The 20,368-nt window shown below is 50.4% G+C and overlaps 2 protein-coding genes across 6 annotated transcripts in view; both read right to left on the bottom strand.

Annotated features, from left to right (window-relative positions):
- The window catches only part of TAGLN2 (transgelin 2), a 28,329-nt gene extending 27,327 nt beyond the window's left edge, over positions 1–1,002 (bottom strand). Inside the window, exon 1 of the mRNA XM_053368831.1 lies at positions 878–1,002. The gene's annotated coding sequence lies outside the window, so the exon portion shown is untranslated. The remainder of the gene's footprint in view (positions 1–877) is intronic.
- Positions 1,003–7,135: 6,133 nt separating this feature from the next.
- IGSF9 (immunoglobulin superfamily member 9) overlaps positions 7,136–20,368 on the bottom strand; it is a 60,575-nt gene continuing 47,342 nt past the window's right edge. For 4 of the 5 annotated variants that reach the window (XM_053370225.1, XM_053370223.1, XM_053370220.1 and 1 more), the window contains 7 exons: positions 19,992–20,242; positions 19,134–19,218; positions 18,668–18,838; positions 14,734–14,824; positions 11,603–13,063; positions 8,948–9,093; positions 7,136–7,641 (listed from right to left, as the gene is read on the bottom strand). In XM_053370225.1, the coding sequence (XP_053226200.1) occupies positions 7,406–7,641; positions 8,948–9,093; positions 11,603–13,063; positions 14,734–14,824; positions 18,668–18,838; positions 19,134–19,218; positions 19,992–20,242 (2,441 nt within the window). In that variant the 3' untranslated portion in view covers positions 7,136–7,405. The remainder of the gene's footprint in view (positions 7,642–8,947; positions 9,094–11,602; positions 13,064–14,733; positions 14,825–18,667; positions 18,839–19,133; positions 19,219–19,991; positions 20,243–20,368) is intronic. The other variant, XM_053370224.1, reaches the window with a different exon arrangement.

Genomic DNA, 20,368 nt, shown 5'->3' with positions numbered 1-20,368 from the left:
CAATTCTATGACATCACTTTCAAGCAAGTAGACTAAGGGTCACAGCCACCTAGTTTCTGGTGTTATGGCAGTGAACACCTATAATCCGGTTGATGAAGCAAAGGAGCGTAGCGGAGGTGACATCATCCCGCAACGCACATGTTCGCACAGGCCGGCGTTTAGATGCGGGGCAAGGCAAATCAAAGGGCCTTGAAAGATGCCTTAGATGCTGTCCACCTAGACCAGTATTGTCTACACTGACTGGCAGCAGCGCTCTAGGACTAGAGACAGGAGTCACTCCTATCGACAAAGCAAATATTCCGCCACTGAGCTTTGGCCGTTCCCCAAACAGAACCGGGAGACTGGGCGGGGGAATACATCGTTTACACAGGAGCCCCTTAGACCGGAGCGCCGTTTACCCTAAAACTTCGGAAAACCCACCCGGACTCTTTACTTTCAGACCAGACCTCCCCGGTAGCAGAAAGGGTGGCGATCGATTTGAAAAGACCACAGATAATTAGGTGAAATAGCTCGATATCAACCCTCTTTCTCCCCACACGAAAAGGGGGCTCCAAGTCCCCCCCTTTTTTTGTTCTCCCAAAGCACCCACCCCTGACCCGTCCCACGCCTTAAACCGGGATGGGAACTATTTGGGTGTCGCGGTAAATGCACCACAATTAACTGCACCGCATAGTATATATCCCCCTCCAGTCCTCTGGCTCTGAAATCAGGACTGAGGCCTCTCTTGGAAACTCAGGCACGGAACAGACCACGCTGAGAGAGAGAAGAGTTCACCAGCACATGTGCAGAGCGCGGCGGCTTGGACCACAGCTCCCCGACGGAGCGAGCGCAGCTTAAGGCTGAGCCCCGGCCCCTCTCTGCCGCAGCGTCCCCTTACCTTCCCACCGGGGCGTCGCAGGCGCTGTTGCGAGCGAGACACCGGGTCGATCAAGCCGCGCCTTGCGTTGCGCCTCCACGCCCAAAGCTGGGACTTTTAAGGCTGATGTCAGCGCTAATGAGGGGCGGGGAGGCGGTGCCACCCCCGGCGGAGGGAAAGCGGAGGGGGAAGACGGGGAGAGGTCTTAAAGGCGCAGGGCGGCGGTTGGGAGCCGGGCAAGGGGTTTACTCGGGAGCAAGCCCCGAGGGGGATCCACTGGCGCCCTAAGGACCCCCGCTTTGGGGAGTGAAGCGCTACTTGATTTCAGTTTGGGAGGACTTGCTTGCAAATAATTCGCTCGCGGTGGGACAGTCCCGGGGAGGCTGCCGGTTTATTCGCGAGTAAGTGGTGTTCTGCTTGCAACGTGCTCCGCTCCCCGTTGCAAGCCCGTCTTAAGTCCGGAGTGAAAATAACAACCAGAAGTCCAAACGGGGCTTATTCCTGAGTAAACGTGCACCACGCACAGAATCACACACTCATTACATACCCCGTGGACTTCCTGAGATCTGCACCTCGCACACGCGTGCTTGCTCGCGCGTAGGCTGCGGTGAATGCGGGTGGGGTTTTGCAGCGGCAGGGCTCGATCCTAGACAAGTTTTCGGGTGCGTTCAATGGAGCTGATTCCGATCCAAGGAAAATTTGCAGAGGCAGCCAGCCCTGTCTCTGGACGGCTGCACGCTTACTCCTGAGCAAACGCCATGAAGCGGGACCTTTTCCCGGCTGCGCAAGTTCAGGCTACTGGAACTTAACCAGAATCAGTTCCATGAGGACTAGCTCCTATATATAGTTTAATTTCAGTGGCGCACTTAGCGAACCCTACTGCGCTCAATCGGTACTTACTTTTGGGTGAAAGCTACTAGGGCCCCGAATTAGATAACGAGGCTAGATTGGGTTTTTTATCTGTCTTATAAAGTGGGGTGCCCCCCAGGCCTCTCCAACTGGCCCTGGGGACTCCCACCAGACCGCACCCCTCACTGGCCCTTTTTTCACACCTTGTGCATTTGCCTATCTGGGAATGGGTCCTTGAACTCTTAATACTGCTTGGCTGGATGAAGGAGAGAGAGAAAATTGTGTGTGTGTGTGTGTAGTTGCTGCTATGGGCAGGGACATGCTTGTTCCCCCATCCCTTCCTGGCACTTGCAGAATTTGGCATCCTGAAATGCACACATGCCAGCTCATTTAAACAAAGCATCACGTTGCTAGTCCTCAAGGCTGCACAGGCAGGCGCCCCCCCTGCAAGTCTCCAAAGAGATGGTTGGGGTGCTGAGAAGGGATGGCTTCTTGGTCTACTCAGGGCATTATTTCCCCCCCCCCCTTTGGTGGCAAGAGGTCTCAGACATCAGGGGGAAAGTGGGGACATATTTGTAGAAATATGGGAAGCGGCCTTATGCAGACTCCAACCCTTGGTCCATCTAACTGAGCATTGCCAACACTGACTGGCAGCACTTCTCCGAGTTTCAGGCAGGGTTCTTTCCCCTGCTATAACTGGAGATGTCCTTGGGGTTTGATCCTGGGGCCTTCTGCACCCAAAGCAGATGTATGGGATAGCAGCTTAGTTGGTAGAGCATGAGACTCTCAGTCTCGGGGTTGTGGGTTCAAGCCCACATTGGGCAAAAGATTTCCTGCATTGCAAGAGGGTTGGACTAGATGACCCTTGGGGTAACTACAATTCTATGATTCTATGAAAAACCTATTTAAAACAATTAAAAACACTGGCTATGCCCCCTCCCTTGCCTTCCAAGAAAGGGCATATCATGGCTCTGTGGCAAAGCAGGTGCTTGGCATGCAGAATGTCCCAGCCTGGTTAGAAGGATCAGGTAGCTAGCAGGTTCTGGGAAAAAGCTTTCCCTGCCTGAGGCCTCCTGTTACCAGTCTGGGCTTTATGGACCAGCAATGCGACTGAGAATAAGGCAGGTTCAAAATATCTATAGGTGGTCAGCCAGCTCTAGAACCCAGCATTTCTCAGTAAGGGAATTTCTGAATCTTGGGTTGTGCATTCCCATGTTGGAAAACAAAAGCTGTTTTCGTAGTCAAGGGGAAAGCAGTCTGTTGTTGCTTTTTAACTGGAGGGTGGTGCTTGCATGATGGGGGGAGAGCATTAGAAAGGTTAAATGCAGCTGCAAGCTCTCCCTGCCCATACAACATATGGCAATGGGAAGCTGGAAGAAAGCGACTTGCCTGTGGCTGTTTCGCGAGTCTGCGGCAGAGGTGAGAGTTGAACTGAGGACTCCCAGGTTTGTCGGCTTGCCACCACGGTCCTTCTGCAGCTCCCAGATAGCTGCGGAACCTTATGTCCTCCAGATGTTGCTGGACTCCAGTGCCCATCATCCTCAGCCAGCACGGCAAGTGGGGAGGGATGATGGGAGTTCAAATCCAACAACATCGGGAAGGCTGCAGGTTCCCTATCCCTGAGCTAGAGCCTAAATCCCAACAGAAGGTGAACAAAGGAGCCGTATTCTGGAGTCAGAACATTGGTCCATTATGCACACTGACTGGCAGCAGCGCCTTCCCAGTCCTACCTGGAGATGCCAGGGATTCACCTAGGACCTTCTGCATCTAAAGCAGATGTTCTGCCACTGAGCTATGCTCCTTCCTAGGTTTGTGGTGTTTTTCAAATCCTACCTTGATTGAAATAATTTGGGGAACCTCTCAGAGCCTGGACAAAGTCGCCTTGATGTTTGCATCTGGGCCAGGTAAACTGCTGGTTATTACAGTATGAAAGAACAGTTAATAGAACAGTTGAGGAACAGAGCCAGTGTGGTGTAGTGGTTAGAGTGTCAGGCTAGGACCTGGGAGACCAGGGTTCAAATCCTCATTGGTCTGTGAAGCTCACAGGGTGAACTTCTTTCTCAGCTTAACCAACCTCACGGGGCTGTTGCAGGGATTAAACGAGGATATCATGTGCACTATCTTCAGCTCCTTGGAGAAAAAGTTGGGATATAAATGCAACAAACAAATAAACAGTGTTCAACAGGGCTGCAATATTCTGTGAACTGACTGGAAGCAAAACAAATTGATTGGCTGTCCTGCATGGAGCTGATGGGAGTTGGAGTCTAATAACATCCGCAGGGTGCCACATCGCCTAAGGTGATGCTAACTAATGCAGATCTGAGCAATCAACTGCAATATGATTTATCAACTTAAGGTTTCCCTTACTGGGCAGCAAGACTAGTGCTAGGGGCTTTCAAGGCTGTCACCATTTTCACATGAAATTCAACCATACCAGCAAATTCAGGTTGCACAATTAAAAATCCTTTTGCGCTCTTGCACCACAAACCATGTTCCCTTTTGAAATCACTTTTTGCAATAAGGAAAGTGACAAAGTGAGGGGTGGCGATGACTTAATGCAGCTGTTGTCTGACCTCCCCACAAGCAAATCAGGCTGAATGCCCCCCAAAAGCAGGCTGTCTAGAGGCTGGGATAGGAGAGAGATTTGATTCTGTTTGAGTTTAAAGGCAAATCTACCTACTATCCGCTTCCTTAAACAACATGCAAACTGAAACACGGCTGTGTTTTGAAATTCACACTTCTTTGAATTTTGCAGTGTTTTCCAACCAAGTAATGGGTGCAAAAATGCATGTACTGGTTGAAATGTGTACAAAAACACAGCGAATGCACAAGGATCGCTTGCTAAAATGTGTATACTGCATGCAAAATGTGCATTTTAGAGATTCTCACAATGCTGACAAATTTTCATGGGGACTTGAAAAAGAATTTGCAAACTGATGTAGAAATGTGGAGGGCTGGAATTAACAATGTAAGAAGAAATGGAAAGGAAACCAGAATGGGAGAGATTTGCCCATCCCTAGCTGCCTTGGAATAATTCGCCGGCTTGCTCCCTTGATTCATCACAAGCAGAACGCCCTGCGCACACAATCGTCTGCCTCCCTGCTCCTTCCTGCTTGCATTACTGTGCCTGCTGCTGCCCTTCCCTCCAACTGCGTTCCTGCAGGGACTCTTCCCTAGAATTCAGCCCCTTGGGGCCATGTGACTTGCAAGAGAAAGGCCAAATTTGGGAAAAAAGGAAGCTCGGGAGGATTTTTTCAGCGCAGGGTCATCAACCTCCTTTTTAACCCTGGATGGTCTGTGGGGAAGCCACTCTGAACAGAAGCTCAACAACTGTAATTGCAGGGAACCGGGATGCGGAATCTGATTGGGGTCGGGCCCACCAGGAAGGACGGCCCTTTTGGCAGACTCTGCGCTTGGGGCGTGAGTGTATGTTGCATCCAGCCCACGAGCAATCTCCGAAGCAATCCGGACTGCCCAACTAGTTCATTCTTCTGAAAGACCTCCTAGTGGTTTTCTTTCTTGCTTGCTTTTCTTCCTTGCTTGTTCAACACTCCAAGTAGCTTCTTGAAACCGGATGTAACTTGACCCTAGGCAGCGCATCACAGTTCTCTGCTTTGGAGACAGGCGTCAACATTCAAAGTCGCTTCCTGAAGACCTGGTCAGTGAGCATGCATCTGGATCTGTTTGCTCAAAGGCTATTATGGTAAGGTTAGGCTACAGAGGCGCTTCTAGACGGTAATGCGCAGGACTGGCTCCAGGTTTCTTTTTTTCGTGGTTTTTGGACAACTGAGTATCACTGGGATCCCTTTGAGGTTATTTTAAAGCCCTGGTTCCTCCCAACACGCCGCCCAAATTGACCCTGATGAGCAAAGTATTGAACTGCTGCTTGAATGCAATGCTGCTGACGTCAATGAAGTTTCCCTTTTAGAACACCGAAGGTTCAGAACGACCTGGCCTACCTCTTGCACTTCCATGCACTTTGCTATTCTAGGTGTCCCTCTCTGAATGAAAGGAGCTGTGAGTTGTGCAGAGACCAGGCAGCCTCCCCTTGGAGGACGGGTCATCCTGCTGCTTCTCTGCGCAGGGAGCAGTGGACGGCTCCCATACTATCCAAGGTTAACAAAGATATGGGGCAATGGGGAGATAAGAACAACATGGTGGGCAGCCCTTTCTGTGGGTATTCGTTTTACAGGCTCTTGCAAGCGCACTGGTGAAATGGATTTACCGTATTTCCGAAGATACACATATTGAATGTCGAGGAAACATTTTTTTCTATCCAGCTTAAATTGGGCACCCTCACATGCAGTGTAATGGAGTGAGGGAGGGGGGGAGAGGACTTCTGGATCCTGCAACAAATTGTTGCAGCGTAGAGTGCTGCAGTTTAGTGGTCCAGGCAGCCAGCCATGCCTTTTTTCCCAAGCTACTCCATTCCATTCCTCCTCTATATCCTGGTTTTCCGTTCCTTCCCATAACAGCATTCCATGGCAGTTGAGCAGGCTCAGTCCTCGTTGGGCTATTTTTGGCGACTTCCAGCCCAACCTCCTTGGGGATTCCCCCCCCCCCACTATTTTTCTTGTACTTCTGCCAACCTTGGGGCTCCTTTAAGCTTACCCTCCTGTGCTTGCATGGTGCAGTCTTGGCTACATAACGGTTCAACACTCACCTCTGAGCACCGGAAACAGAAGGAGCAATGAGGCTGATGACCTGTAACTCGAGGCACTGATTTTGCCTGCATTGGCAGGGCCCCTTTCAACTTGTAAAATACTTTTTAAACCAGTGACAATACAATGTGGCAGCGAGTTCCACAGCCTAACTATCCCTTGGGATAAGTGCTAATTGCATGGGTCTGTGTGGGGAGGTGTCTGCCCTGAACCTGCGGCCAGTCAAATCGATAACAGGTAACACTCCTCCCCACATGCCTCAAAATTTTATAAACCTCTATTCTACCTTTCTGGGACCGATGGGAGCTGTAGCCCAAATGTCCAGAGGGCACCGGGATGGCAAAGGCAGCTCCACCCTCTTCTCCACGTTAACGTAGGGAAAGTGTTGCTGTTCTGCTCAGGGCCCTGCTTTCAGCCTTCCCATAGTCATGTGGTTGGCCTCTGTGAGAACAGGATATGGGACTAGGTGGGCTCCCTTTGACCTGATCGATCAGGGATCTTCTTCTCTAAGCTAAAAAGCCCCCCAGCGCTTTGGGCCTTTTCTGAAGGTGCTCATAACCTCTTGAGTCACCATTTTTCCATGCCTTGGCTCAAACTGTCTCCATGAGGTTCATCAAGCATATCTTGTGCCCTAGCATTTTGCGCAGTTCCAGTTTCTACAAGTGACACGACACCAGACTCAGTTCAATTTCGTTTTTTTCTTTTCAAAGTCCCGTTTTACAAAACAGCACCCCCCCCAAATTCCACCCCACCCCAGCCCAGCATCAGCTTTAAAATAAATCAAAACACCAGTAGTTTTAACATATCGTCTCCCAGCAGGGTTAAGAAGGTCCAGAGTTCCTCCTCTCGCTATGTCAGCCTCAAGCTTTCCCCTCAATGTCTTTGGAGCCAGTTGCTGTTCCGCGCAGGACACAGTTCCCTTGGTTAGCTCTAGAGGGCACTGTCTCTCAACAGGAGCATGGTCAAATGGAGACACCGTCCCCCTCACGGCGTGTGTGTCGGGGGGGCAACGTGGCCAGCTTAGGCTGTTGGGGCCCCCTCACAACAAGGTGGCCTGCTCAAACCGCTCGTCCCCCGGCTTCTGGCCAGAGCCCAGCTTCTGGCGGCGTTGCTGAGTGGCCTCCCGGCGCCGGCGGTAAGCCAGAAATTCTTCGCGCAGGGCGGCACAGCGTTCCTCAGGGCTGGGCAAGGGCACCGGGGAGCTGGACCCATCTAAGGCACCCACTGACTGGGAGTTTGAGGGCGAGCTGCTGCTTTCGCTGGAGGTCTTTGAGCCTGCGGAAAGGAGGGGGTGGGAGAGTGGTCAGAGGGTGCAAGGCAAGAACAAGCTCTCTCCAAGCGGGACGGATATATGGCAGGGGAATGAACCTTAAGCAACGTAAGCACACCCCACGTCACCAACACAGATGCTCAGTCGTAGAGTCGTAGAGGATCTGCTGTGTGTGCGGAAGGCCCCGGGTTCAATCTATGAAATCTCCAGCTAAGAGCTCCCACTCTGGCCTGAGATTTTGGACAATGCTGAGCTGGATGGGTTTGACTCAGCAGAAGGCAGCTTCCTATGTTCCTACTCTGTTAATGGAGAAGGGCCGTAGCTCAGTGGCAGAGCACCTGCTTTGCATGCAGAAGCATCTCCAGGTAGGGCTGGGAATGCTCACCCCCCCTGAAACCCTGCAAAGATGGTGCCAGTCTTTGCTGACAATATGTAAAGCACCTGGCTTCCTGCAAAGAATTCTGGGAACTAGTTTACCCCTCGCTGAGGTACAATTCCCATCATGCTTAAAACCCCCCACAGTTGACAGGGGAAGATGTGTGCTTTAAATGTATGGTGTGTGGATAATACAGTGGTACCTCGGGTTAGAAACACTTCGGTTTACAGACTCCACTAACCCGGAAGTAGGACCTCGAGTTAAGAACTTTACCTCAGGATGAGAACAGAAATCGTGCACAGGTGGCAGCGGGAGGCCCAATTAGCTAAAGTGGTACCTCAGGTTAAGAACGGTTTCAGGTTAAGAACAAACCTTTGGAATAAATTAAGTTCGTAACCAGAGGTACCACTGTACTCCTTTCCTGTCCAAGAGGATCCAATGGTCCGTCCAGAGCCAGAGGGACATCAGAGAGAAGCTGCCACCTGCAGTTCAGTGGTTTGCCACATGGGGCAGCTGCCCACAAATCACTCGCTCTGGACATAAATCGCTTATTCTGGACACTGTGAGGGCTAGTAACCTGGCTGTGCTTTAATGAAGGTTGGGGTGCTGAGGAGGCCTGGTAATGCATGTTGTACGCCTCTGCATACTTAGCATAAGCCTCCCTGTGGGCTCCAATGAGCCACCATGAAAGAAGGACACATTTCCTATGGCTTGGTGTCTGTGGCAGCAGAGGGAGGCTGATATTAAGATTCCAGCCCATAACAACCTGCCCCATATTAAAATTCTGAACCAAGATGAGCTAAATTCAAAAGCCTGTTCTGCCGTTTTTGTCTGAAATAATGCACACATCTACTTAACGTTACATATACATATATATATATTTCTGCTTCTGCTCATCTGTGGCCTCCTTCCCCACAACCCCCCCCCATGCTTACTCTGCTTCTCCAACTCCTGTGCCGCGATGGTGGAGACCGGCCTTTTGGGGTTCCCACTCCGATAAAGCTGCAGCGCATCCAGCAGGTCAGACTCCAGGGCGAACTCAGAGTCCCATTCGTAGTTCTCGTCCACAGATGTGTTCCTCCTGGAAGCGATAAAAGGGGAGTTAGATATGGCCGTGTGTGCGAGAGAGGAAACATGGAGGCCGAAAAGGCTAAGAGGGAGAGAGGGTGGGATCCTCTCCACCAGGCTGTTTGCAGTGCTGCCCATTTGGACTGATGGGGTGGAAAGCAGGGAGTCCAACAGGAAGCGGAGACAGCGCCTAAGGCAGGCAGAACCAGCTCAAGTCTAGTTCCATCCCACCCTCCTTGTCTGTTGAATTCTATAAAGGCAACACTGAGGATGGCAGTGACAGCCACTGGACACTGCTAAAAGTAAAAAAGGCAGGCAGATGGCGGAGGGCAGAGTGAGGTCGGTGGGGCAGTGCTTGCCCCATTCTATAAATTTACTCATATATTGCGTTTTCCACAAGTAAATCTATGCTCCAAGCAATGCACGCAAAAATAGTAGTACAGCCACAATACATTGTAAGACATATAACATTACTGCAGCATAACACTAATAAGAAGTAATCAACAATTAACAGTTCATTTAACATACACAAACATTTACGTAAATATACAGCTTACCGATAGGACAAGTTAAAAGTATCCATAAGCAATGCTTCCAAATCGATCCCCCTCCACTGCCTTTTTGGGTCTTTTTTCTTTTACATTTTATTTATTGATCCCCCCCCCACCCCCCAAAAAAAACTTTATAGATTTTAACATAGACCATAAATTACTTTATTCATTGACTTTATCCCATCTGCCACTTCCATGGTTTCCAGATTTACCCTTAAATGATACATTTTTCACATATGACATTCAATATATCCATTTTAACGTATTTATTTTAATGATTAATGCTATTATATTGCAAAGATCCATGGAATACAGGTGGACTCAGACAGTGCACAGAGCAGTCCCCATTATGACAGGAGAGCCGGCACAGAGTTGGGGAACCCCAGGCCTTGGGGCAAAATGTGGCCCTCCAGGCCTCTCTATCCGGCCCTCAGAACTCTCCCCTTGCCGCTTCCTTCACCAGCTCTGCTTTGCACCCTCCTTGGGTGCTTTTGTCCTTGAACTCCGATAATGCCTCTTGCTGGTTTGGATGCAGGGCAAAGACGAGTGTGCAAGCATGTGCACAAAGGTAATTGAAAAGAAAACGACCTACAAATTTAAATTCTACACCTTTTGCTCTGTGCCCTGTCCCCTATGGCTTCACCCAACCTAGGTATGTGGCCCAAGGAAAGGTGCTTAGAAGGGAATGTTACTCTAAGACTGAAACAGGTTCCCCATCTCTATAATACCAGGTGAGTCTAATTCTCCAGATGGCCCTGGACTGGCTCTCCAGGCTCAGGTGATGGGAAAGACTCTGATCTGCTAATTTTCTTTTTAACCTGTTGCCTTCTGTATGCCAAGCAGGTGCTCCACCACTGAGCTATGTTCTCCCTTAGAACACAGGAAGGTGTCTCGGTCCAGCTCAGATTTTTTGCTCCTGTAACCCAGTATTGTTTACTCTGACTGGCTGTTTCTCCAATTACCTGCTGCTCCTTGAACCTTTGTAATCAGATAGAGCAGGGACTGAACTTGGGGCCTTCTGCCTGCAGAGTATAGGTGCTCCACCACCAAGGTATGGTCCCTCCCCCCTCCTGTATTGCAAAGGACCTTTGGGTGGTACAATGTGTCCCTGCGTGGAGACGTCTTGCACCCTGACCAACCTCCAGATTTCAAACGGTTGGGCTCAATTTCAAAAAGTTAAATTTAAAAGAATGCTGGCGAAGACTTTGGAAGCTTTAAGAATAACAAAATTAACACAGAAAGGATGTTTAGAAGGGAGGCTCCATCCTGTGGACACAGAGTGTATGGCAGGTGTGTGTCCTGCCTCCTCACATCCTGTTCTGCTTGCCTGCTGAAGCTGGAGAGCCTAAGACGATAGGAAGCTGCCCTATACCAAGTCTCAGTATTGTCTACACTGATTGGTAGCAGCTCTCTGGGGTTGGAGACAGGAGCTGGTCCCCAGCTCTACCTGAAGAACCCAGGGGTTGAACCTGGAGCCTTCTGCATGCAAGGCAGATGTCCTACCAATTAGCAGTGTCTTTTCTCCACCAGCAGCTTTTTCACTGGGGACAGAATTTTGTTTGCATTGGGCTCCTGTTTTGATTTCTTTTGTAGTCTCTGTGCCCGCTTAGGGTTGCAGAGTTAAGACCCCGAGAGGGCTCTAAGTGTGGAAAGGAAGGGGAAATTCCTACCACGGCTGCATTCTCATGTGGGGTTTATTGCATTAGTTTTACTGGTTATAACCTCTTGAAATCCCATTTATTCCTCACTCCAGCTTTTGCAATTTCATCTGGCATTGTCCCTGTGCTTCCAGGTCCTGATGCACAGTCGTAATGGCTAGAAACTTTTAAATTTGCTGGACATGTTTCACCCTGGCTCATCCTTTGCGAGGTGCTTACTTGAGGCCCCCAAGCACTCTTCCAACCCACCAGAGCCTCCGGGGAAAACTGCAGGCCTAGTTCACCTCCGCTCCCTTGCCTGCCCTTGTCTCACCTTTTATTGATGGCAACCACCGAAGGGTCCTTTTTGAGTCTGCATTCTTCACCCGCGGAGCTGCTTTGCCAGCCGGTCATTTCTGCAAAGGGGGAACTGAGGTAGCTACCCGCCAGTGACGGCGCCAGCGAGGGAGGTCTCAGGAAGGACACACTGCCTCGGCCGCTGCTCTGGCTGGTCAGGCTGCCCCTCGGCAGCTTCTCAGCGAGCGGCCCTGCCAGGGCAACGGCGACGGGCGACTTGTGTCTCTCAGGGGGCAGAGACTCTGGGAGCTCCTCCGCTGCGTGGAGCCAGTGAGGCTCTGAGGGGATGGCTGTGTAGGCAAGCTCTGCCTGACTGCTGTCCATGGGGGGCTGAGGGGGCGACAGCACCTCCAACCAAGGCCCTGGTTCCTTGGGTGAGGGCGTTTCCAAAAAGGAACTGAGGTAACTTGGGCAAACCGAGGTCCCGGGAAAGGCAGCCTTAGCCGGGCCCATGTTGGCGTGAGGGAGCCTGAGGAGAGATTTGGCCAAGGCCTGTACCTGAGCAGGGTCTAGATTGGCTTGCGTGTCCATGTAGGCTGGACACACAGTTTTGTCCTCATCCCCCAACCCAGTGAGTTCAGTGCTGCCCAGAGCCTCATGAAGGGCTGGTTTGGAAGGTTGCTCCTCTTCCTCCTCTTCTTCTTCCTCCTGCTCCTCTTCCTCTGGAGGCCAGTCACCATCCACATTCATCTCCTTGAAAAAGGGGAGACTCAAGTACTGCAGAATCCCACTTTGGGCTGAGGTATTTGCATGGGCTTGGCTGATCGGCTTAGGGCAGGTTGGAGAGGAAGGGGGTGGCGAGGAAGACGAGGAGGCGGCAGTGGCGGGCCCGTCCACGTGCCCCTCGGGGCTCTGGGTAGTGGTCTGGGCACGCTGCTTGGTAGCCCCATACGGCATGGTCGCCACTGGGCTGATGTTGACAATGCACAAGGGCTCGGCCTCCTCCGTTGGGCTGCTGCTGCTGTAGTCGAAGTAGCGTCCCTGGCGGTAGCCGGAGGCCTTGGCTTCGCGGCGGGAGCGGCTGGCGCTCTTGGGCCTCAGGGAGACGCTTTTCTGCCAGACAGGCTCTTCAGGCCTAGGGGGGGAGTAGACCTGCAGGTAAGGCTCCAGCTGGCCCAGGCTGCTCTCTGAAGAAGCCAGGGACAGGGAATAGCGTTCCAGCATAGCCGCCAAGCGTTCCCGAGGCGGCGCTTCGCTCTGCACCACAAAGCGGCCGTCGGGCCCGCGGCAGATGCGCTCCAGGGGTAGCGGCTCCCCGACGTGGCTCTCGTAGAGGGTGTATCTGGAGTTGTTCCTCGCATTGCCGCTGGTGATGTTGAGGCCTAAGCTGGTGCTGGCTTTCTCCCCCCACAGCAGGGAGCGGCGAAGGCTCTGATACGGGGAGGCCTGGAATTTCATCTTCACAACGCTGTCTGGGCTAGCAGTGCCTGTAGAATTTCTGGAGCGGGGAGAAGCCCAAAATATATATTTGTATTGGTCAGCTGGCAAGAGATTGGGCCCTGTTTCCCTCCAACCCCAGCCCCAGGGTTCCCTAAAAGCTGTCAAGAACAGACACCACCCTGCCCAAAAGGGAGGATGGCCAGCCTCGCAGAGATCGAGCTGCGCAAGGCAGAATGCACGCTGTGGCAAGCAACAGGATGTGCGGCCAAAAAGGTGCTCTAGGTGAGAGTCAAAACACAAACACAGGATTACCATGTGGTCCGCTGTACCACTTTTTGTAGCTGCACTGAGAAAACTAGCACGCTAAAGGAAGATGAGGCTCTATACCTTCTCCCTGACAAGGCAGGTATGACTTTTTAAAAAAATAAAAAAAGCAGAAAGTGTATTTCAATAAGTGATTGTTCATACCAGCTCCTCAAATGCACGTGAACATACAAACTTCTAAGGGCCTTTCATCAATTTCACCCGGAAAAAAATGTCTTTCTTGATCCCAAATATGGCAATTGGACAGAATTTGAAAGGGAGCTTGAGAAACCTCTGGTGATAACTCGTGGGGTGAGTGAGGGACTCCAAACTTGGCATCAGACATGGACAAAATGCTATTGCTGCAGATGATTCTATAAGCCAAAAAAGCATTTAGGCCTATGCTCATGTGGTACCAGGTGCAACATTCAGCTTACTGAGAATCAGTGTTCTCAATTATTATTTTTAAGATGTGTTTCAAGTCCGTAGCATTGCTAAGTCTGTGTGTGGGGAAATGCCTGGCAAAATTTTGGAACCCAGATTGCCATTTTGTGCTTTGCACAGCAACCTCGCTATGACCAGCAAATATGTCCAAATCATGCAGATTTTTTTAAATGACAGAATTTTGCAAAATGCCTACTTATCCAGTTCCTACAGGCCACAGGATTCAGCTTTGAAGGTCACAGAACTTCTGTGCTTTTGCATTTTTGAGTGTTGGATTCACAGAACATACACGCAGTATGTATATGACTAGGATTGTGGTTAAGAAGATTCCCACCAAAGGCAGCTGCACCATGCACTTTCACAGTTCAGATTACAGTGCCGGGACTAGATAATAGTAATGATCAGACATATTGCAGCTCATCTGGTGTCTATGGAATACGGACAAAAAGTTAAACTGATGCAAGTGGACTCTTAATAATTTGTTTTTATTATTTTGATTGGTTTGTTATCAGTTCTGTTTCAACCTGAATACCAGTCACCGGAAACATCAGTAGGAGAAGGCTATGGCATTCACGTCCGGCTTGTCTAATGTTGGAAGCTGCTTTATGTTGAGTCAGAATATTGGCCATCAGAGTCACTCTTGTCTACATGGACTGGCAGTGGCTCCCCAGGTTTTCAGATGGGGAGTTTCTCCCAGCCCTACCTGGAGATGCCAGGGATTGAACCTGGGACTTTGTACCTGCAAGGCGGATGGCTCCACCACCGAGTTATAAGCCTTGCCTGTTGTGGGACTCTGTTTTTGCCGTCCTGCGGAGCCCTGCTGCAGCATTTCCCTTTCCCACCCCCTAGACGCTTCACCCCTCTCCCCCTGGCTGTGGCCTGCAAAACACAGGGCGGGCTGAGCAGAAGCAACAGGGGAAGGAGCTGCAGGGTTGGCATGAGTGGGAGCAGGAAGTGATGTCATGCGGTGGCGTGACTTACTGTGAAGGCAGAAGCTTCTTGTTGGGGGAGAAGACGGTTGGTGGATCTGGAAGGTCACGAGAACATAAAGGGGAAATCACACGGAGAGCAACTCAAAAAACAAAAAAGAAGTGACAATGAAAGGGGACGGGACGACTGCCACGTCACGGCCAACAGACAGATGCACGCACACACATGCCCGTGTCAGCCTCAAACTTGCCCTGACCCCCACTCCCTTCCAGCTTCGGTTCCAAGGACCACCTCCGTGTCCAGCTCAGAAAACAAGCAGGATTTTCTTTTTCCTCCTCCTCCTTTTTTAAAAAATGCAGTCCCTTGCAGCTTGCAAGCAACTCTAGTCACGCAGCGGCACAAATTGTGAGAGGGGAGAACTGCACATCTTCTGTGGTCACAGACATCAGCATCGGGCATAGAATTCAACCCTCTTGAGGATCCCAGCTGTTACTTAAGACACCAAGTTTCTAGTCTTTAAGGATGCAAAGTCTGAAAGGGTGTGTGTATGTGTGTGTGTGCCCCCCCCCCGGGTGCTGATAAGGGATTTAATGTGGCCAGGAGTGGGTTTAGATGTTGCATGTGTTACTCCTCTCCCCACTGTCCCCCTTGGAAAAACAGCAGACTGCATTACCTAGGAAAGAAAGCCAATGAAGGCAATTTGCTTAACAGAGAACAGAGCGGAGAATCTACCTCCTCTTTTAGAATTTAAGTTACCTTGATGGTAAATTTTGCCCCCACCCTGGACAGGGTATTCTGTCCTAGCTAAAAGGTTAGAACAGAAATGTGGACCATCTTGCAAACTCTCCTGCAGCCTCTCCACCTCTGCACTCGCCTTGTTTCCTTGAGTTTTTGTCTGGTTGGAGTGTGTCCTTTACCTCTGATAATGCCTCTTGCTTGTCTGGATAGAGGATATGAGCAAGCAAGCACACATAGAAACTAGCCTTCTGCCCAAAGGTAAAATTGACATTTGTGGCTTTGTCCATTTTTTGCATCTGGTGCCGTCCCTGCCACCCCCACAGGCATGTGGTGCCTGAAAAGTTGTCCAGAACGGATTGGAGCCATCGGGCTGAAGAAGGTTCCTCACCTCTGGGACAGACCCATGTGGAGAGAAATAAGTAAGTGGACTCATGCAATAGGCTGGGAAAAATGCGCCACCTTGTCTCAGAACTTCTAAGGACAGCACAGTGAAAACTGGCTGGTGGCAGGTTCTGGATATTATCCAACGACAAAGTGTGTCTATGCAAAGCGGAATTAACCTCTGCAACTCATTGCCGTGAGGCAGAAAACTTTGAAGAAAGAATTTTAGATTCATTCATGGAGGAGGAAAAGGTCTTTCAATGGCTTTCGGACATGACGTGTACATGGACCCTCCATGTTTGGAGGTGAGAAGATGACAAATATCAGACACTGGGGGCGAACAACTGGGGAGTGCTTTTGCAGCCACGTCCCACTTGGGGACTTCCAGGACACTTCCAGCTGATTTGGGGAGGTGCAGAATGCAACTGGTGTAGCTCAGACTTGGGTTTGCTTCCTTCGATCGCTTCACTCTGATCTTGTGCCTTTTTCACCGGCAACCAGTTTGTGTCCAAGCCCAATTAGAAATGCTGTGTTTGGCCTTTGCAGTCTGATGGTGGGAACCTATGGCCCTCTATATGTTTTAGACTACAACTCCCCTGATCCCTGACAATTGGCAGTGCTGGCTGGGGCTGATGGGAGCTGGAGTACAGTTGGAAGGGACAGAGATTGCTCAGCTGTGCCTCAAAAGGTTTTTGGATGCAGGCTATCACCTCCCATGGAAAGCTACCTATGCACAGGTCCTCAGTGGTGGCCCTGTAGAATATCTCATCACCCTCTAAGCTGCAGCAACTGAGCACACAAGACGGGGCCTTTTTGGTGGTGGCACCCCAACTTTGGAACTTTTTGCCCCTGGAGGTCCTTCTGGCCATCTCTCTGCCTTCAGGTGTTAGCTGCAAGTTCCCCTCATGCGCTTTTGACCTGGGATATGACTCTTAGCTCTATTAGTAAGCTTTTGGTGGACCATTGCTGCTGTTGTTTCCATTTGCAGCTTAAAAAATAAATAAATCCATTGTATTCTTGTTTCTCATTGGTTGTGTGTATTTTTATGTAAAAAAAACCCATATTGCTAATGATTGCATACGATTGCTAACTGCTTTGGGGGTCCCATGTGCAAACATAAAAAGTTGGGAGAGAAGAAAAAATATTTTGATAAATAAATGTTTAAAAGCTAGATCAGGTGAATTCCACCTCCAAGGTAATGAAAAAAGCAGCTGATGGAGGACCTTAGCAACTGTTCTCAGGTGGGACAGGAAGGGGAGCTTGAATTGATTCTGTTTGGGATCTTGCTTAGTCTGCTTTTGCTGCTACGTCTTGTAACAAGGGCTGCCAACATGGCACTCATGGGCGCAGTGGTGCCCTTGAGGTCTTTTCCAGCTGCCTACACAGCTTCTGAACCCCTCCTGCTCACTGACAATCTTGGTCATGAAGGGATGAGGATGCTAGGGTTCCCCCCACTTTGAAAAGTATGCTTTGTCTCTGTTTTGGGAGCTGATCTGGGAAAAATTGCAGAGAGCTGCAGCAGGAAGTTGGAGGAGTGGTGCTCTGCCCCACTTGCTATTTCGGCTCTATGTGCTTTTATTTGGAAAAGCACAACCTGCATGAATGTGCTTTCTCTTTTTCTGTCTCTCAAGGGGGTGCCAATCTGGGGGACAAGTGAATGGAAGGGCACGCACTCAAAAATCCAAATGTACCCACAAAGTTAAAAAAAAAGGGGGCGACCTCTATCCTATGAGTTGCTTTCCAGGCTTTAAAATAAATAAATGAAGAGATATTATTTATGCCACACTTTAAATAAATAATATTTTTTTAGCAAACCAGGGTATCCACAATGATTAACTGCTAGAAGCAAACTCAAATGTGCCAAAACATAGCAGCTCTTAAAAAAATTAAGCCAGATGCTGTTGCCTGAATGGATTGTGCGAATCTGTGCACACTTTCTTATTCTGCATATTAAACTGCATATTAAAATTCTCCTATAAATGCAATGGTGGGATCCTCAGAAGGCTGGATTCTGCACCAGACACCATTTTCTGCAACCACAGGGTCTTGACTGTTTGCCTCACAAAATCATCGGGTGGTACTCAACGCTAGTCCTACTCAAAGCAGACCCACTGAAGCTAATGGCCATGACTAACTTAGGCGTGTTCATTTCAGTGGTCTACTTTGAGTAGAACTTAGTTGGATGCAGCCTATGGAGTTGGGACAGTGGAGGCTGTGTAGACCAACCTTGTCCAGCTCAGTGCAGAATCTGCAGAGCAGGATGCAATGACAGCATCCCTGACAAATGGCTGCTTGGCCTGCTGTCACCACCTGAGGCAGCCTGGCCCACCATCGAGTTTTATTGTAAAGTCCAGTTAAAATCTATGCCCTGCAATTTCTACCCACTAGCTCAGGGGTGGGAATCTTTTCTGGCCAGTGGGCCTAATCCTTACCTCCCCACCCCTGCAGACATGCAGCTGACCTGCCAATCACTTAGCATTGCTATGACAGCAGATGTGCTTTGAAGCCCCGGTTATCAGGACTTCAAAGCGCAGTGTGGAGCTGTTTAAAAGCCCTTTTGCAAACAGCCCCACATTGCCCTTTAAAACTTCAGAAAACAGGTTTTCAAAGGTTCAAGGAGCAGCACTGGGAGGGAGAAGTGGTTTCAATGGGACCAGCACAGAAATGATCAAAAGCTCACTTTAAGGTCCCAATTGTTCCTTTGACATCAGGTGCAAAACGGGCGGATGTAACTTGCCCCAAATGGTGCGGCAGACCAAGTTTGGCTCGCGGGCTGGAAGTTCCTTATCTCTGTTATTAGGTCTGGTCTCGCCCTCTGGGGCGACAAGAGGACATGTCTGCTCAAACTTGTGCAACAGCTCCTTACCTTGCCTGCGTTTGCGGAGACGGGCAGCTCGCCTCTGGTTCATGATGCAAGCCGCCATTGTGCTGAAGATGACAGCCGTGCTGAGAAAGCAGACCCCGCCAATCACTCCTGCCAACACTGGCTGGGGCAGGAGCTCAGGGAGCTGGGTGCGAGAGGGATACACCTCCATGCCTGGTGGGAAGAGGGGGAATGTCACACTATCACAACGGCAAGGGTAGGAAGAAACCTTGACATGGAGGAAGAATCGCTGTAGGAGCCCTGTTGCATCAGATCACAAGGACTTTACTTTTTTTATTGCAAACTGACATGGAAATACTGGGAAAATGAGAAACCGAGAGATTCGCTCCCGCCTTCTATTAATAAGAGTGACATTTTAAAGGAGCTTTAAACAGCTCCAGTGGCCTCCTGCAAAGTGAGCTGATCCTGAGGCTGCTGCAGGTTTTGCTGCCCCCTTTCTGGCCCTTACCTATTGTGGAGACATTGACCGTGTTGCTGGGGTCACTGATGTAGCTGCCAGCAAAGGCCACCAGGCGGAATTCATAGAAGGCGTCCTACAATGCGGCGGAGGGTGGGAGAGAAAGCAGGGGCACACTGTGAAAACCCTCTTATGGTCACTGTGGTCGTACAGTAAACCCTTCTCCCACTTAAAAGCATCCGAAGGGGCATCATTTTGCGTAACTAGTTCCACTTTTTGACCGTCCCAAGGAAAGGCAGGGAGCCATGCAGTGCCCTGAAGTCAATGGAAATCCCGCCCAACCTGATCCCAGCTTTTGATATTTTGACACACTTTCAAGCAGCACACGTTCTACGCATGTAAAAACACCAGGCAGGCCCTACAAATAACCCAGAGATTCCCGGACCGTCCGCGGGCGGGATTTAGAAGGCCATTGGGCTGGATCTGGCCCCCGAGCCTTAGTTTGCTGAAAGGTAAAGGGACCCCTGACCATTAGGTCCACTCGTGGCTGACTCTGGGGTTGCGGCGCTCATCTCGCTTTCTTGGCCGAGGGAGCCGGCGTACAGCTTCCGGGTCATGTGGCCAGCATGACTAAGCCGCTTCTGGCGAACCAGAGCAGCGCATGGAAACGCTGTTTACCTCCCCGCTGGAGTGGTACCTATTTATCTACTTGCACTTTGACGTGCTTTCAAACTGCTAGGTTGGCGGGAGCAGGGACCGAGAAACGGGAGCTCACCCCGTCGCAGGGATTCGAACCGCCAACCTTCTGATCAGCAGGTCCTAGACTCTGTGGTTTAACCCACAGCGCCACCCGCTGCATCCATGCACTAACCTTTCAAAACTGTATTTCTGACACCCTTCTGAACCCACCTTGATTAGCCCAGGCACCAGGAGCTGCGTCTCAGAGCTGGAAATGGATCCGTCGAGAACCTCCCAGCCGCCCTGGTCTTGCCGCAGCTCCAGGGTGTAGCCTGTTAGAGCCACAGAGAATTGGAATGGGGGCTCCCACAGCAGAAGGACCCCCCGTGTGGTCTCGTTGGCCATCAGGGATTGAGGTGGGGATAGAAAAATCTGTGAGGTCGTAGATGAGGGGTTGGGCGGCATGGTGTTTGTTGGGAAACCTGAGAAGAAAGAAGAGGAGAAGAAGGAGAAGAAGAGAGAGAATGGGTGTTGAAACTGTGCATTGTTCCTTTAAGGGAATAGTTTGGGAGTGACACATCGCTGATCAGAAGGAAAGGAGTCCTGTG

Source organism: Podarcis raffonei, chromosome 16 (genome assembly GCF_027172205.1).
Source record: "Podarcis raffonei isolate rPodRaf1 chromosome 16, rPodRaf1.pri, whole genome shotgun sequence".
Lineage (NCBI taxonomy): Eukaryota > Metazoa > Chordata > Lepidosauria > Squamata > Lacertidae > Podarcis > Podarcis raffonei.
The sequence above is the reverse complement of the archived record's forward strand: the minus strand, read 5'-3'. Positions and strand labels throughout refer to the sequence as shown.